We start from the raw sequence: 19169 nt of genomic DNA, 5'->3' as shown, positions 1-19169 counted from the left end.
CCCAGCCATGCTCAGTAAGAACCAACTGTCAGTGTCCTAAAAGCCAGACTCACAGCTGCTTGGCTTGGCTAATCAAGGGGCCACACCAGACCTTTATTTCACTTTACAGTAATAGCTTCCCCCAAAGAATCTTGGGAAGTGGAGTCTGTGAAGGGTGCTGAGAGGAGACTCCTATTCCCCTGACAGAGCTCCAGTGGCCGGTGGTTTAACAGTAAGCTGCTCTGATTGAAGCTCTCTGAGGGGAATAGGGCATCTCCTAGGAACTCTCATCACCCTTCACTAACTACACTTCCCAGGATTCTTTGGTGGAAGCCATGACTTACCTAAAGTGAAATAAAGGTCTGGTGTGGATGTGGCCAGTGACAGCTTTGATTTAAATTTGGGTGGGAGACTACATGTGCCTGCTGTAGAATAAAAAGGTGGGGGAAACCCTGAAAAAAATAATACTGTTCAAAATGTTTTCCTTTTGTAAAGGAAAGGGGCTTCTGCTCTGTCCAGTACCTGCCCACCCAATCCCTCCCCCTCCCCTTCCTGCCCTCCTCCCCCCCAGGTCAGTTTCACCTATCCTAAACGTGACTGCAGGGGAGTAAATCCCACTGAACTCAATAAGGATGCAATTGATCAATCCATTCTCAGCAAATTTGCACAGTATCCCATTTCTTACCTCCTGGATTAAAAAGCAGAGAAATTCACTAATAGGTTTAAGAACGCACCTATAGCCACAGATATTTCTATCAAGCTTTAAACAGCAGGGAAATTGGACAGCTATAGTGAATGCACCAGAGGAGCAGGAGACATGACCTCCTCTCTGAGATATTGAACTGCCCTACAAATTTGTCAAAATGCAAACACAATTTGGGTTGGACTTTCACAGTCCAATCCACTTCCTGTGTAGCTTGGAAGAATCTGGGAAGATGTGCCTCTGAGCATATGGTGAGTGGTGGCAACACCTGCAATCAGCTCAAATAACAGAAACAAGGCATGTGCTGTGCTGATCTTGTTTTAGCAGGGAGGAAGCAACATTATTAAGACAGTTGATATAGTTCAGATAGTCACTTTAAATACGATTGATTTACTTTGCAATTTTAGTGAAGTTTCCTATAGTAAATCATTCACTTTTGCTTCTGTTTCTGTGAATATGTGAAGTACAGCAACACTTTGCAACACTAAAAAAACTTCAAAAACAATTGTGGAATAATGGCACAGACTATTCTGCAGAATAGCTTCCAATGGACATGAGGAGTGTTTCAGTTTGCACAAGATAGAACAGTGGGAGGTGAAATATATTCTAGCAAAATTCTAGATGAACTCTATGTTTTCAATTGATCATGTCCACCTTTCCTTAAGTGGAGTGGTTTAAAGCACAGCAGGCTGAAAACATGCATCTTGGGCAGGGCAAGTTTGTTTTTTTCCAGCAGTTAGAGTCATTGCTTAAGTAGCAACATATTGTAATCCGTCTGATTTTACATCAAACTGCAGTTTCAGATTCAACTGTTAATGCACCCAAAATAGAAATAGAACATAACCTCCAGTTTGAAACAAAAAAGGCTGTCTTCACCATCGTATGACAATTACCAATAAAAAGGCTTTGAAATTAATATAAATTAATTTAACACAGATTTCTGGGGTGAATAATGAGAAAAATATAATTTTCTAGGTTAGATTCTCTGTAGAAACAGTAGTAACACAGGAAAGAAGCAAAGTAAGAAGAAAACCAACAAACATACAAAAATGTAATTCTCCATCTTTGGAGACGGCAGGTGTTGCCACCACTCACCATATGCTCAGAAGCACATGTTACCAAATTCTTCCAAGCTACACAGGAAGTGGATTGGACTGTGAAAGACCAACCCAAATTGTGTTTGCATTTTTACAAATTTGTAGGGCAGTACGGTATCTCAGAGGAGATCAGGTCTCCTGCTCCCCTGGTACATTCTCTATTTACCTTACTTGGGATGTTGATAATGCTATGTTGGATATAAATAGTGCACTGCCACATGTTACAAGTATAGTAAAAACCCAACTGTATACAAATAAACTCATTACCTTGCTTCTGTTCTTCTCTTGGCTCTGTTCAAAAACATCATGCCCACCCTGAGAAAAGCTCAGGGTGCTACTAGAACTATGGTCCTTATGGCTGTCTCCAAACCAAGAGAAAGGCATGCAAGTGGGAATAGGGGAATCTGAATCCGATGCAGATAAGTTGTTGACAGAGCCTTCCAGTAATTCTTGGGAGCCCCTGAAATAATTAATTTTCATATATGATCTCTGATAATCTATCATACATAATCATACCATGTTAAACATATATGATTTAAGGTTCACATATTTTCATCATCAGTATTTGACAAAACATTTTACAATACACAGTTTAAAGCATTTAATGATATTCAAACTACTAGGGTTAGAGCCCTATGTATAATATGTTTCAGAAGTAACTTTCTATGTTATGTCTTGCAAACAGGGCAATAACATGTAGCCAGCTCTGAAAACCTTTAAAAGCAAATCTGATTGCATTTCAACATTTGCTTGTCCAAAAGACTGAAATTACAGGCGGGCCCCGCTTATATGGCAGGTTCCGTTCCGGACCCCCGCCGTAAAGCGGAAATCGCTGTAAAGCGGAACCCCATTGAGTATAATGGGGCGCGTCGCACAAAAATGCCGCAAAATGCCATAAAAGCAGCAAAAGCAGCTTTAAAATGGGGAATGAAAGCCGCCGCATTAGTGGAACGGAAGCAAAGCGCCGGGAAGCGGGGCCCTACTGTACTGTTAAACATCCTAACAATGGATGCAATACAAAACTGAGAATGATGTATGTTCATTCAGAGGAATGTTCTAGTTCCACAATTTCTTGGAATGCATAGTTAAGAATATAAATGCATCTATACGTACCGGCCATCCAGCAAACCCCTTGCATTTTCTTTTTCTTGCTTCTTGCCTTTACCACCAGACTTTCTTAGGCCCCTGAAATTAAGGAAAATAGCTAGTTTGAGCCTTTGATTAAACTAAGTGAAGTCTATCCCAAGATATTTGTGACATACTGGAAAATAATTCAGTAACTATCACACAATTGCAAATTATAAGAGTAGTCAAGTGCAGTTATGGAAAGTGGGGAAAGAGGGAACTAGGAACTCAATCTGTACATGACTGCAATCAATCAAGTGAAACTGAAATAAGCTGTGGACCGGCCCAATCATCAATTATGAATTAAAATGTGTCACATTGCAACAGATTATAACAATGCTATACTGTGTTCCATTATGAGAAGATATTTGTTGAACAGAATTAGCCCGACAGAATTAGCCCATCATTATATTAACTAGTAAATATAATTGAGCAAGCATAGATACATCCCTAGCTGCCACTAGATATGGTGTTCTGCCAATCCACAAATTGTCTACAACACCCACAATTTAACATTCCAGCCCACTTGTGCCTTCCGTGGTCTATGCTGGAATCCTGATTACTGTTATGAGACAAAGTTCATAGGGAGAGGGATAAAAAGGACCAATTTCCAGAATTTTCCAGAGTGAGGATGACACTTTATGCAAATCATTACTTTAGTGATGAGCTGTGGACATGCACTATAACTTTGATCCTCATTATTACAGAGGGGAGAATGTACATGTTGTGTAACAATAAAGGCATCCCGCTCTAAAAGCACAGTTCTGTCTAATGCAGAACCAGTTTCAATCTTGATATTAAACATAAAAATCCTATTCCAAGGTATAGCCTCTATATTTTATCACAATCGGACACAGCAATAGTCTTTCTTTATTTGAATGTGTAGAGATTGATCCTAAAGATGCCTATCCCAAAGGATATTTATTTCATATTAAAGTGGACATATGATTGCAGCCTGGAGCAAAATCATACCCAAAACTCAGTCGTTCAAGCTAACTAAACAACCCTAATAAGCAAATCTTTTAAGCTTTGAGATGACAAGTGAACAAATAAGGTCCAACACAGTTATTTCCACCTATACACATTCTTTGAACCAGTAACAATTTCCATTTTGATACAATCATGCACACAATTATTCCCAGGTGCTGATTACGCAGATTAGTATCAAACTAGCAGTTCAGATAATATGAGAACTTTAACAAACACTGCATCATTAAAAACATAAAAGTCATACCCAAAATCTGGAAAACGTCTTTTGGACTTTCCCACAGAGGCACCTTCACTTGATTCAGTCTTTTCTTCATTTCGTTTGTCATCTGTGTTAAATTAAAATATCAGCCTAGGGAGTCTACAATTGAAGTACTTCAAAAAAAAATCTAAGCATCTGCTAGAGATAAGCACAATAGAAACTGCACTGAAATGACAAACTTTCACAATATATTGTTATTTTACTTCAGCAAAGTGACATGAAATGATTAAAGCACACTGATCGGGCAATTTCTTACAGCACAAGACTGCCTTTTTAGATTTACGTTACATTTAAATAGATTAAATATTATATTAGATTTACAGTGCTGTTTATATTAGAAGACTAATGTGCAAGAATGGGGGTATAGTAGTTGTTTAATTTTTAACAGTATGAGGCGGGAACAATACTGCATGTGCGAACAGGTCTTTTTCATGGCTTATAATTTTTAAACACAAAGAATTTCAAATTACCTTTGTTGTTCACTCTTCCTTTGCCTTTCGATTCTCTGTGCTGAACATTTCTGCAGTATCCTGAAGGAGAATATGGAGTTCTATCATCATTAGAAGCTGAATGAGTTGTTTCAGGACTATTTACTGTGTGTGGTTTATATACTGGAGAAGAGTGCACAGAAGCTGATGGACTAGATTCTAATAAACTGTCAGTGCTTTCAGAATGCTCACGCTTATCTCTTTGATCTACATCACTCTGCTGTGATGAACTTATCTTCTCTGTAACTTCTGAAGATTTGCTCTGGATGCTTTCCTCTATATTATCATCATTATCATCCACATCCTGAAAATATATTAAAAAACAAATGTTTTTAGATTAAGCTTTAATAAGTGACCTATGTCCAAGGTACCTGAATGGCCGCCTTTTCCTGTATCAATCTGCCCATTTACTGAGGTTGTCCGCTGAGGTCTACTCTGAGTGACCTCATCTGAAGAGGTCAGTTGGGCACAGGTTCTTTACTGTGTAGCACCCCTATTGTGGAGTTCAGTCTCTAGAGATGTTCATTTGGTGGCTAACTCTTCTTTCTTTATGGAATCTAATTAGATCCAATTTGTTTACATGAGGTTTTGATGAGAGGTAGTATAGGAATTATTTTTCCTGCTGCTATTATCTGTTTAATTCTTCCGGTCTATTTTAGTTTTGATTGTTTAAAATGTTGTAAATAAATATTCTATATAAAAATACATTCAAGGCATCTAACAACAAAAACAGTATTTATCAAAACTTCAATAAGAATTACAATACAATTAAAATCTGTAGCCAGTTCACGATGTGGCATCTAAAATTATATGAAAAAGAGATGAAACTGAACACAGCAAATATCCAAAAATGTAAAAACAAAGAAATATGCTAACTAGGAGAGTTAAAACTTAACTAAGTCTGAAAGACAAGCAGCGATGGGCACTGGAGGCTAGCCCACCGCCTCACCATACTCAGTCTGCCCTCAGCCAGCCCCCACCTGCCTATCTCCTTATTTACAACCAGTCTAGGGGGTGGCCATGGCTGTCAGCTTTCTCCTCTTCAGTCTCAGTATGACTCTTATAGAACTCAGCAGGAAGGTGACAAAACTAGAATTGCTTGCTCTGCCTGTCATTGGCTCAGGCTCCATGTACTGCTGGCCTCTCTGCCTTCCACCCCACCAGACTGAGTGGGCACCAGTCACCACTAGCAATGAGGCCAGGAGAACTTCCTTGGGCAGGGTGCTCCAATGTCTCTCACTATGATCACAGAAAAGGCCCGACTTCATATGCCCATAATATTTTAATTGTATTTTTAAAATTCTTATGACAACTACCTTAAATACTATACTGTGGAAACATGGGGTAGAAATATTTTAATTAAGTTAATAAATATTTTCTGTGTATGGGTTAAAACTGTGTTCAGTAAGGCTACAACATTGATTTAATCTGTTTATCTATTTAAAAGAGAGTTGTCAGTCTCTTAAATGGTAGATGCTAATGTCCTTGGTTGCTGGCAAGGAAGAAAGGGACAAAATGACCACCAGCAGCTTTGAAAAGCTTGTCTGTCTCAATCACAGAGACAGGAAAAGACTGGAGTCACATGCAATAATCTAAAGATGATGACACTTTCGGGTTCATTTTGGTGCTATTTTTTGTCATGGGGCGATGAAAGTTAAGAGCTGCCCATAGAAAACAGTAGAGAAATCCAGGGATTTACCAAAACTGCAATGGAGCAGGAGCACATCCACTGAGAAAGAAAAAGTGATAGCAGTTCATGTTTTTCAAGTCTTAAGTTGTTAGATACGATTCTTATTAATTTTTAAAATGTTGTTTAAAATTCCCTTCAAAAGCCAATGTTAATACAGTACATAGTGTTGACACGGGGCGTTGGTCTCACCTGAAAGGTGGTTTTCCCAGGTATCATGCTATCACGTGGTTATAATGCCTCCTAGCATCTAAAGGCAAGAATACATAGGAGTCAAGACCTGGGCTGCTCCCGGTCCCACTCCAGTTCATTTGTGACGAGACCAAAGTGAACCATCTGAACAGCAGTCATAAACAGAACAGGCAGAACAGCAAAGAAAAAGGGCAACTGCCCAAACAAAGGAGTAGCAACAGCCAGAACACATACACAAAGATCTTGGCTCATTAACACATAAACTTATTGAAATTGAAGAAACCTTACCACTAAATACGTGTAAGAAAAGGTGATACAGTATAATACACCCAGGCAGCCTCCAACAGGGAAGGCCATGATACTTGGGAAAACCACCTTACAGGTGAGACCATTGGTCCGTTTTCCCCAGATAGCATGCCATCATGTGGGATGTACCAAAGCAGCCCCAGCAGGGAGGGATTACCCTCTGCCTAAGCATGAGAAACAACCTGTTGCAGATTCATTTCATTGGCGATCACTCGTGGCCCGGTAAGATTGTCTTCCAAGATAAGGTCTTTAACAGTGGGTCCGTAAGTGCCTGTGGAGGCCGATTCTGGATCCACACAGCCTCCCACAGTGAAGACATAGGTTTCCAGATGAAAGATGGTCGCGATGAGGATTTGCTTGACGTGCCTTCCGCTTAGCTTGTTTGTCCCGTTCACCCTGTATTTGTGCTTCTTCTAAGTCCACAGCACCTTTGATAATAGCCACCTTCCATTTGGGACGTTCATGGGCCAAGACTTCCCAGTTCTCAATGCTCATGTTACATTTTTAAAAGATTACCTTTAAGAACATCTTTAAACCTTTGCTGTCCACTGATATTCTGTTTTCCATCCTTAAGTTGGGAGTAAAGTAGCTGCTTTGGAAGACAGTGATCAGGCATTAGAACAACATGGCCAGCGAAGTTGATGTTGAAGGTTCACTGTTTCAACACTGGTAGTCTTTGCTTCTTCCAAAACGCTAACATTAGTCCGTCTGTCTTCCCAAGTAATTTGCAGAATTTTCCGGAGGCAGCGTTGGCGGAATCTTTCAAGAAGCTGGGAGTGGCATTTATAAATGGTCCATGTTTCACAGGCATACAATAAGGTCAGTAGTACAATGGCTTTGTAAATAAGCATTTTGGTCTCCCTGTGAATATCCCGATCCTTGAACACTCTACGCTTCATTTGGGAGAATGCAGCACTCGCAGAGCTCAGACAATGTTGAATTTCAGCATCGATACCAGCTTTTACAGAGTGATCAACGTTCTCCAGCGTCACACCATTAAGCTGGATTGATGGTGCTACAGAGGGACTAGTTTGCACCTGTTGATGAAGCACTTTGTTTTTTTTAATATTAAGTGAGAGCCCAAGCTTTTCATATGCTTCTGCAAAGACATTTAGGATAGTTTGAAGATCTTTCTCTGAATGTGCAGAGACTACATTATCATTGGCATATTAAAGTTCTACGACAGAGGTTGACATTTCCTTACTTTCTGCTTTCAGCCTACTGAGATTAAAAAGCTTTCCATCTGTTTGATATATGATTTCCACAACAGTAGGAAGTTTCCCCTCAATAAGGTGTAGAATCATAGCAATGAAGATAGCAAATGAGGTAGGAGCAATGACACATCCCTGTTTTATGCCTGATCCAACTCTGAAAGGATCGCTCCGAAAGCCATTGTTACCCAAAGTTGTCGCTGTCATGTTGTCATGAAGGAGTCACAAAATATTCACAAATTTATCAGGGCATCTAGTTTTCAGAAGGATGGTCCAGAGAGCTGTTCGATTCACAGTATCAAAGGCCTTAGGCAGATTAATAAACGCCACATATAAAGGTCGATTCTGCTCCCGGCATTTTTCTTGAAGCTGTCATGCAGTGAAGATCATGTCCACTGTCCCCCTGGAAGGGTGGAAACCATTTTGAGATTCAGGGAGGACATCCTCTGAGATCAGCAGGAGGTGATTTGCGAGGATCCTTGCAAGGATTTTACCTGCGGTAGCAAGAACAGAAATACCTCAATAGTTCCCACAATCTGTTCTATCACCATTCTTAAAAAGGGTGATAATTATGGCATCCCTAAAGTCTTCCAGGATCTCCACCCTCATCCACATTTTTTCGATGACCTTGTGAAGTTGTTGTGTAAGTTCAGGCCCGCTAGCTTCGTTGTTCTTCATTTGATTGATGGCTTTACTGACTTCATCCAAATTAGGGGATACTGCAAGCTCGTCTCATTTTGTTGTTGTGGAATTTGCGATAAGACCTCATCAGCTACAATAGAGTTATGATTAAGGAGGTTGTGGTAATGCTTGTTCCAGCGCAGTGCAATAGACTTTATCCTTAAGAAGTTTGCTACCATCCATTGAACGTAAGGGATTTGTACCATAATTTGTTGGTCCGTAGATGGCCTTTGTGGCATTAAAAAAGCCCCATGCGTCATGGGCATCTGCAAAGTGCTGGATTTCTTGAGCTTTCTTTATCCACCAGGCATTCTTAAGTTCTCTAGTTCTTCTTTGGACCTCAGCCTTTGCACTGGCATAGATGTTTTTCTTAGCAGCACAATTAATGTCTTCTGCCATATCTGGAAGGCTTTCCTTTTCTTGTCGATGATATGTTCAATCTCACTATCATTCTCATCAAACCAATCCTGATGTTTCTTAGTTTGGTATCCAATAGTTTGTTCACATGCTGCAGTAATGGATGTCGTCAGTTTAATCCAGTGTCCCTCAACGTTTTCAGGGAGTTCCGTAGGTAGATGTTTCTTGAGAGTTGTTTGAAAGCTGGCTTGCTTAATAGGATCTTGAAGGGTGTGGATGTTCATTTTACTCCTTGGTTTTCTTCCTTGGAGCCTACGTTGAGGAACAATATTAATGGCCAGAGTGGATCAAATTAATCGGTGATGTGTCCAGCAGTCATCAGCACTCATCATGGCCCTAGTGAGGAGACATCACAACGATCTCTGGCACGGACAATTACGTAACCCAGGAGATGCCAGTGTTTTGACCGAGGGTGCTTCCATGATGTTTTAAATTTATTTTTCTGTTGAAAGAGTGTGTTTGTAATAACAAGATTATGCTCTGCACATTTAGTCAGAAGTAGTACTCCATTCAGTTTGCTATTGCCAGCTCCTTCTTTCCCAATGGTTTCTGGCCATAAATCAAAATCACGCCCAACTCTTGCATTGAAATCTCCCAGGAGGATAATTTTATCCTCCTTAGGTATCTCTGATAGGATGGTGTCCAGAAGGTTATAAAAAAATTTCCTTGATGTCTTCATCAGCATCTAATGTTGGTGCATAAGCACTTAGAATAGTTGCCTGCTGGTTTTTGGCAAGTTTTAACCGGAGAGTTGAGAACCATTCATGAATGCCAATAGGAAGTGCATTAGTTGTGAACGCAGCAATTGTGGCTGCAGTTCTAGTAGAGTGCACCATAATACTGCAAGGCACCAGAAACTTGAAGGACTCACAGGCAAGGGCAATGGAGGCGCACAACCAACAAGATAAGGTGGATTTTGCCACTTTCTTCTCCAAGGTACTTGGGTGAAAGGATACAACAAGGATTCAGTTAGTCGTATGTCTTGGGTACAGCAAAGGTCGACCTCGAGGACTCTGCTGACGTCTAGAGAATGCCAAGCAGATAAGCAGATGAATAGGATTAGCACAAAAGGATGGCAGTACAATGTCCTGGTTGCAGTGAAATGCAGAGCTTACTTTTGGTCGAAAGGATGGATCAGGGCGTAAAACTAGAGTACTTATGAAAAACGCAAAGGTGATGGGCCTATGACAGTGCTCCCAACTTTGACCCCCGTCTAGCCAAAGTGAGAGCCACTAGAGAAAGGACATTTAAAGAAAGCACCCGCAAGGGCACAGTCCTGAGGGGCTCGAATGGGGGGCACTGCAGTGCTTGCAGCACCTTCTATAAGCTCCAACCTGTAAAACAATGACGTACTACTGAAGCAAGTGATGCAGCTCCCTTCAAAAAACGTTTAACCAAGGGGTGAGAGTCCATGGGGGTACTCAATGAATTAACAGATATAATAGAAGTGATAGAAGCTTGGCAACGCAAGATGGTGGGCTTCAGTCCCATCTTCAAACCTTTGTGAAGGAACTGTAAGACCTGTTGGACCATGGCTTTGGAAGGTTGTAGACCACAGGAGACACACCAGTTGGAAAATGCTGACCACGTACTCTGGTAAATTCTATTAGTTGACAGCTGTCTAGAGGCCAGGATGGTGCCAATAACCTCCCGCGATAGGCCAGTGCAGATCAACTGTGTCCGCTCAAATGCTAAGCTGTCTGACTCAGCCAGTCAGGATCTGGATGCCAGATGGGTCCCTGCGGTAGAAGATCTGGCCTCACTGGCAAACTCTAAGAATCTGCGACTGATAAGGAGAGGAGATCTGAGAACCATGGGCAGCGTGGCCAGTACATGATTGAGGCTAGGGACTCCATTTTGAAGCGATGATATTTCACAAACCTGTTCACAAACTTGAGGTCTAGCACAGCTCTCCATGAGAGGTCTCTCTTGGGGACAGCAAACTGAACTTAGTAGACTCCTGTATAGTGTTCAGCCAGTGGCACTGGTTCTATGGCCGCTATGTCCTGAAGATGCTGTATGGCTTCCTCCATTACCAACCATCTCTCCAGAGAGAGGGTCGGGGGGTAGGACAGAAACCTGTTTGGTGGAATTAACCAGAACTCTATTTTGTAGCAGTAAGATATGAGGTCTCTTACCCAAGAATTCATCAATATGCACTGCCAATGTTCTGCAAAGTGGAGTAATCTGTCTCCAACAGGAATGGCGTCAATAATGCCTCTGTTGAAGGCTTCCCCTTCCAGAAGAGAAGAGGGACCTTGCCAGCCCTGGTGTTGCGCATGCCCCTGGAATCGCTGCTTGGAGCAAGAGCCTTTGCAGGAACAAAATTCATAGTCCCTTCCCCTGGTATACATTCCTCAAAATGGCTGAAAGGAACGGTACGGAGCAAATCTTCTAAACAGCCTCTGGTCCTCCTTTTTATTCATGGCTAAGACTCCGGCTTCAAAATAAATTTTGATTGACAAATTTTTTAAAATATAAATTCACAATGTCAAAGAAGCTTCCCATGAAGTCAGCTGTATTTGAGCATTTCACCATAACTCAAGATGGAAAACATTTTGTTTGTCAGTGTATGACACAGGATCCAGATGAAGACAAATGCTGTGATGCCAAGATCAGCGCATATTCAGGCAGCGATAAAAATGCTCCCACGAGAGCCTTCAATTAAAAAAGACATTTACAGCGCTTTCCAGGGCTGTGGAGTCGGAGTCGTGGAGTCGGAAGCAATTTTGGGTGGAGTCGGACAGTAGAAAAATAGAGGAGTTGAAGGTCTGGCATACCAACTCCACAGCCCTGCTATTAGGCGCAAAAACTGAAGACGGTTTGGGAAGCATTACCTCATTAGAAAGCCCTGACTGGTTAAAATACTATGGACTGTTGCTGGGGATTTTTCCTTAAGTATAGGGGATGAAACCTATAGCCTTTGTTCCCATGGGTTCCATCTAGACGGGTGGTTACCTGAGTGGGGTTCCACTGCCGTTCACTACCCAACTTACGCCTCTCTGAGGAGAGGTGAGACTTTCAACAAACTACAAGTAAGTAGAATAGGCTAGTTAGATTTGTTATTTTTTGGTTGTGTCTGAACTCTCTTAATAGTTTTACCTAAACCTCTGTTGGGTATGGGTTTTAAGGAATTATTTTGCTGCTATTAATTATGCACTTATATTTTATTCAATAAAACTACTTCTTATTTACCCATGTGTTTATTGCAAGAGGGGAAATTTGGCTCTGAATCTGGTTTCTTGGCTACTAACCACAGACTACTGTGTTTTGGGTTGCCTGAGGCTTCAGGACAAGGAGTTCCTGTCTGGCTCGTCCTTGGAAATCCCTGGTAGAACTATTTCTGGGCTCTGGGTTTCCCCTGACTCAGAGTGGTTGTTCAGCTTAAGGGGTGGTGGCAGCCTATCTCCTACCTTGCAGGGTTGGTGTTGGTTTGCACAGTCTTGGCAAGGGGAATTGGTTGGTCAGGATCAATTACCCAGGGTGGGGAACTGGGTCCTGGAAATGCACCTGGCACCTGCAGGTGGCTGAGGGCATGACAATAAGAATTGCGCTTTCCTTTTTTAAAAATTATATATATATATATATATATATATATATATATATATATATACCCTCTCTGATTGCCTAGGGCAGCCTTTCCCAACCAGTGTGCCTCCAGATGTTGTTGGACCACAATTCCCATCTTTCCTGACCATTGGCAATGCTGGCTGAGGCTGATGGGAGTTGTGGTCCAACAACACCTGGAGGCACACTGGTTGGGAAAGGCTGGCCTAGGGAACGGGCAGGGAATGGGCAAACTAATGGAAGATGAGGAGAAACACAAAAAGGGGATAGAAAAACCTGTAATCAAAAAGAGTGGGAAAATACAGAAACAAAGGATGGAAAAATGCAAACAAAATGGCAGGTGGAAAGGCTAAAGGAGGCAAGGACCAGCCAAAATGGCAGCCAAGCAAAAAGAACACGAAAGTGCCAACAGCCAGGAGCTGCAACCGCGAGCTCCAAAAGGCTCGCCTCAGTCTCAGCCAGCAATGTGGGCATGGGGAGGGAGCACCGCCATCCCTCACGATCAGCCGGAGCCGTACCCACAGGCTCCAGAAAGGAAAGCACTAGAGCAAGCGCTGCCACCTCAGTAGCGGACCAGAACCACAGCCGCGAGTTCTGGTAAGATCTACAATCCCATGAAGGGAGGGAGTCTCAAAGAACCTCTGGGGCCACAGCTGCAAGCCCCCCGAGGTAAGGCAGTCAGCTCTGCCTGCCAGCCAACTAGCAAGGGAATCTACGGGGGAGATGGGGAGGGCAAACAGTGCAAGGTGTGGAGCCTCAGCTGCGAGCCCTACGATGGAGGTGGAGAGGGTTGGAAAATGTAGATTCTGTGGCTCAACTTGTCTGCTTGCTTGGAAAGCTGGCAGAACAAAGGTACAAGGAATCCTATATGCCACCTGCCAGAAAAGCTAGGTAAATGATGTAAATAGTCTCATGAATACATGCACTGTAGACAAAGTTAAATTATACCTGGAAAAAAATCAATAAGGTGAATACTGTACCTGTGTATTAGTATCTTTCTGTCCAGACCCAAGAGATTCTTTCAGCTTTGACCAAGAAGGTGGCTGACGTTTTACTTTCAATGCAAGCTGAGCTTTTGCTTTATGTGCACTAGTGTCTAACCTTGGTGTGTCCCCAACAAAAGTATCAAAATCTGGGGGGGGAAATCATATCTTCCTTTAAAATGATATTCCAAAAACAAAACCTCTCTTTCCTCCTCCCTCCTCCCAACAAAATAAGTGCTCTTTTATAAATTAGTATTTAGTATCTTAAATTGAATGGAAACATGGTGGATTCTAAGTCCAAAGCTTGTATACCCGTTCAATAATGCAGCTGGTCCAATAAAATGCCCTTTTGTTTGTTGTTTCTTCAATCAATGATAGTATACAGGAGTCAGGATTATATCTTTCATAAAAATAAGTTTTACAAGAGAAGGCACAACTTGCGAAATTATCACAAATAGATGATAATTCAAAGTGGATCATACTGAAGAACAATTTTTAAAGTACATAGCTTATACTGTGTACCCTTTTACAGGGTTTAATAGTTGTTGAAAAATACTACATGTTTACCTATTTATTCTCTCACTCAGGATACAGAGTATGTATGTACCTCTCATTAAGGATACAACTTCTGTGCAAACCATGAGTAAGAATGTCAGGAGATCTTTCTTGCAGAAAGTCGGGAGAAGCATAATACTGGGGTCCTATCGCTTAACTGTAATCAAGGGTCTGCTCTGGCCAGATTCAAGTTGAGTGTAAAGCTGACAGTGCATTTTCTGTTGGGGCAACTGCAAACAAATTTTCCCCTTACAAAAGGGGAAATATTTTTTATATAAAATCATTAATATATTCCTTAGCAGACTTTTCCAGTGAGGACCCTGAAGACTACTAGACCTAGGAATACAGGGGTGGGGAACCTTTTGCAGCCAGTGGGCTGGATCTTTACCTTCCCCCAAGTCCTGCAAGCCATTTTACAGAAATCATGTGATGTCACCATGTCAGGGGAGGCATTTTCCTTTGCCCACATGGTTTAAAATCAACCGTGCAGGGACTTGCAGGTGTTGATGATCTGCTGATTGGCGATGCCTCCAAACCTTGCTTTCTGTGCCCCAATGGTTTGAAACTGCACAGAGGCAAAAGTACAGGGTTTTGCAGGATGGGAGGTTCCTCGCTGTGGCAATTATAGAGTTAAGCACTGAAAAAAGCCCTATTCATACACACAGTAAATTAGAATTGTTCCTGCCTCATGAGATTAAAACTGCAACTACACATAGATCTACTTACTAGCAACACTGACATCTTTCACAGTAAAATTCATATCAACAACATGTAGTACATATTTAAGAAATAAAGAAAGAAATCCTTTTGAATTTCTACTTCTACTTACCAGAAAAATCTAATTTCTGTATAGAAGACTCAATTTCTTGAACATCATTCTTTACTTCAACGTTTTTTGTCAGTTGTTCAGGACTTGGAGTGGCAGTTTCTAATAAAGTGCTATTTCCAAACATATATGGGAGTCTCTCATATATTTTTAATTTATCTTCAAGATCTGTAATCTGAAAGTGTTACAACACAATTTTAACTCTTGAAGCACCTTTAAACATTCTGAAAACCAATGACTACCAAGTCATCTTGCCTAACCTTCTCCTGCAATATTTTCAGCTGATTTACATGCTCCTGGTCTCTCTCTTCAAGAATTTTTGTATGATCCTCTTCTTTTTTCATGAGTTCTACTTCTCTGATAAGGGAAAAGGACACTCACATTATGCAATTTAGAAGGGTTTCATTTGAAAAAGGAAATGAAAAACAGTCTGTATTCAACTGATCTGGTTATCAACCTGCATATTGAAATATTAAAAAATGTCTAGTATATATAGTGATGCTTTCTGCTTTTATAATCTCACCACTTACATCAGGGGTGGGGACCCTCCAACCCAATCATGGCCCTTCAAGGGGACCCATTTGGCACCCCAATGCCATTTTCTCCAAACTATGCACACCTGCCCATCAGATGACACCACTAGTGACATCAGCTGAAGGGTGGGAGGACAGGGATTAATCCTGCATTGGCTGCACAATCCTGTGCCCAGAAGGGAACAAGGTCATGCACCCAAGGCAGGACAATTTAATCCCCTCTCATCAGTTGAGTAGAGTTTAAAACCTGTGCAAAAGCATCCTTTGAAGTAGACAGTTCCTGCGCACCCGTTTGCTCAAACAGGACTGCAGGGGCTGTCTTAAAGCCTTTTCCAAGTCTCTCCATGCTTTCCTTTAAATCCCCTGAGATTGGGGATTTAAAGGATGAGGGGGGAAGAGACTTGCAAAAGCCTCCTACAAGTCTCCCTGTGCTTTCCTTTTAAGTCTGACTTGCATGAGGCTTTTACAAGTCTCCCCCTTTTCCCTTTAAGTCCCCAATTTCAGAGATTTAAAAATGAAACACAAGGGATTTTGGCAAAATTCTAGTACATGCAAGAAATTACAAGGATCTACCTATATGAGCTTAATTAAAAAGAAATAATAATGAACTCACTTCTGCTGATATTCTTTGAGCAACTTCTTGGCCTTGTTGTATTTTTTCTCCAGGGCATCATATTGTTCCTGAGTTTCTTTGAGATGCTCATTTACTGTTTTGCATAAACTTTGTGCTTCTAACCAATAGGTCTCCAACTTCTTTATTTTTTCTTTGTTCTCACTTAAAGTTTCCTGGAGCAGGGATTTACTTAACTCCCATTCAATCTTGTCAGCTTCTGTTGCTTTTAACTTTAAAAACAATTCATCAAAGTATTAGGTATGCTATGATCATTCTTCACAATCATTTATGATTCTTTAAAAAAAGAAGTCAAAGTAATAAGTTCAGTTCCAATACCCCAAGGAACATGAAAACACAAATAGCAAAACGACTGACTTGCATGTCCTTGATTTCAATGGGTCTATTTTGAGTATGAGTAATGTTAGATATCATGATGTAAATTCCTAGAAATCTATTGAGTCTATTGAGGATCGTTCATTTTATGAAGGATTCTCATTTAAATTTTTATTTCTGGCAGATAGCTCAAATATTTTGAGAACTAAACTTAAAATTCAGACTACTCTGGTGAGTATGGAAGACTAATATGCTATTGTTACCAGCAAGACTACTCCCTTACAAGTGTATGCATAGGGTCCAGGGTTCTTGCTTTTTCCCTTCCCCCGTATTTACACAGAGTCCTCATATGTCGAATGTTAGCTCACCTAAGCTCACAGGTTATCAACAGCAGTTGTCTAGTGTAGGTGGAGAATAGAACAGAAGAGACCCTAACTCAATTCTTGAGTATTGGGAGATACTAGAAATTTTCTACTTGGGAGTCAGCCTTCAGACAGCAGAACAGTCTTTATCATATATGCTATTTATTCATATCTCGCACACTACAACTAACACAATGCATTCTAGGTGGCCTTAGCTATCATTGCAGAAACAGAAAAATAGAAATATATATATTTGCACAAAAGAAATAGTTGGATATCCATTTAACATCAAAGTATAAAACTCCGAAGGCACAAGTTACAATAGTTGAAGGAATGAGTTAAACTCTAAGTCATATCACAGAGCCAAAATGCAAAAGACATAGGAATACATGTCATGATACATCACCCATCAGATGTTATAGATGGAATAGATGGATGGTTCTCCTGCTTTCTTCGACCCCCCCCCCACTCTAACAGAGCTGAGGGGGCCCTGAGTGCTATGAAACCTGCTTATTTATACACTTTCTTTTCTATGGGAAGGTGTGTTCCCATGGTCTTTTCTCATGGATTCATTCCCACAGATTTGTCATAAACATTCTCATGGGACAGTCTTACAAACAAAAACCTTTCCGTTCTCATAGATTTCTGTTTTATAAACACAGATGTTCTCAGAGATTCCTATCAATTCAGTAATATTCAGTAACTAGTAATATTTTGAGAGCTGCATGCAGTCATGGAAGCTGCACTAAGCATTTACATTCAGTCTATATCTGCATTATTTGGGTGCCTTTTTTGGCTGAAGAACGGGATAAAAATGCTTTAAAAAAAGATTGGCAATGGTGTTGCCACATCTGAGGCTTGAGTAACCCCTGTACTTTTATGAGCTACATAGAAGACAAAATTCTACCAGGTGCAGTGTAAAAATGTGCTTTTTTTCTTTGTTAAGCCACTGAGTATTGTAATATATACTGGGAAAAGAAAAGCATACACAATACAAATTAAATGTTAGCAAGAAAAAAAAACTTTACCAGAGGTGGCTTTTTCTTTCACTACAGCACTGTGCAGGGAAAAGATGCATCAGACAAAGTTCTATGCAAGTTTTAACAGCGTAAGGGCATTTGATCTGGAAATATTATTCTTACATTATCATTTTACTAGCAAAGAGGCAATGGCCCAGCCTTCTTGCTTGTTGCACAGAGAGAGCTATGTCTCCTATCTATCTCTTCTATCTAGAGTGTACTGTGAAAAGTACATCTTATGCTGCACTGGGGCAACTGCTTACAAGTCAAAGAGGTAACAGGAGCCTCTGCAAAAACATCTTCTGTAGCAGGAGGTAAGAAATCAGATTGTATCACATACTTCTCAACTCTGGCCCTATGGACCATGAGCAAGGGAGAGGAGATGTTCTTTCTCACACTGTCCTCTTTACAAAATGGAAACAGGCAACAGTCATGGGTGTGTTGGGAGGCAGAACTGTGATGCATAGCAGAAGGCCTAATGCAATCTCCCTCCAATCCATTTGCCCTTTTTACTAGGATGGGTCTGATTGGGCTTGCTAATTTTTGTTTCAAAAATAGTATTTATTTATTTATATTTCCATTTATAGACCACTTAGTGAGAGATCTCAAAGCGGTTTACAATAGGATACACAAGGTACAATTAAAAAGGATGCTAGTCTTGCTGCTAGAAATCCTGCTCAAGGCCCCCTACCCCCAAGATTTTATCAGTCCTCCTGACACTGTTGGTACAGGCCTTAAGGGTTAGAATATTAGAACAGTTAAAGAATGAAAGTTGAGTCTGGTGACATGGGATTCTGAGGCACAATCTGAGTTCATAAAACCTAATTATATTAAATAATTTAGTAAAATACATATTTATATTTAAAATAATACACCAAAAGAAAGATAAAAATATAGAAGGCCAACCTTCATAAATCATCACAAATCATTAATTTAAATAATGAGCTTACTTATTTTCGGCTGAACTCAAGTTTTGTTTTACTATAGTTGTCCTCAGTGTAGCCACATACAAACTGAAACAATATCCATATCTCATCAAATATTAAAAGCTTACCTTTTCCTTAAGTTGGTTAACTTCAGCTGTTGTAACTGCATGTTTTAACTGTAGCTACAGAAGGACATCAAAAACAATTTTGTCAGAAGAAAAAACAATGGAAGTATTGTTTTTGTAAGATCATTATGTCCTTATTTAAATATAGTAATTATATGCTGCAGTTTCTTCTGATATGCTCAAAGTATTTCT

The 19169-nt window shown here is 40.6% G+C and overlaps 1 protein-coding gene across 4 annotated transcripts in view; it reads right to left on the bottom strand.

Annotated features, from left to right (window-relative positions):
• The window catches only part of LOC133376405 (neurabin-1-like), an 82416-nt gene that overhangs the window by 20221 nt on the left and 43026 nt on the right, over positions 1–19169 (bottom strand). For all 4 annotated transcript variants that reach the window (XM_061608478.1, XM_061608480.1, XM_061608481.1 and 1 more), the window contains exons 8-16: positions 18981–19034; positions 16213–16442; positions 15327–15423; positions 15070–15241; positions 13683–13834; positions 4624–4945; positions 4139–4220; positions 2893–2964; positions 2047–2239 (exon numbers count right to left, since the gene is read on the bottom strand). In XM_061608478.1, coding sequence (XP_061464462.1) covers positions 2047–2239; positions 2893–2964; positions 4139–4220; positions 4624–4945; positions 13683–13834; positions 15070–15241; positions 15327–15423; positions 16213–16442; positions 18981–19034 — 1374 coding nt within the window. The remainder of the gene's footprint in view (positions 1–2046; positions 2240–2892; positions 2965–4138; positions 4221–4623; positions 4946–13682; positions 13835–15069; positions 15242–15326; positions 15424–16212; positions 16443–18980; positions 19035–19169) is intronic.

This window comes from Rhineura floridana, chromosome 2 (genome assembly GCF_030035675.1).
Source record: "Rhineura floridana isolate rRhiFlo1 chromosome 2, rRhiFlo1.hap2, whole genome shotgun sequence".
Classification (NCBI taxonomy): domain Eukaryota; kingdom Metazoa; phylum Chordata; class Lepidosauria; order Squamata; family Rhineuridae; genus Rhineura; species Rhineura floridana.
Note: the sequence above shows the minus strand (reverse complement) of the source record. Positions and strands in the feature narration are given on the sequence as shown.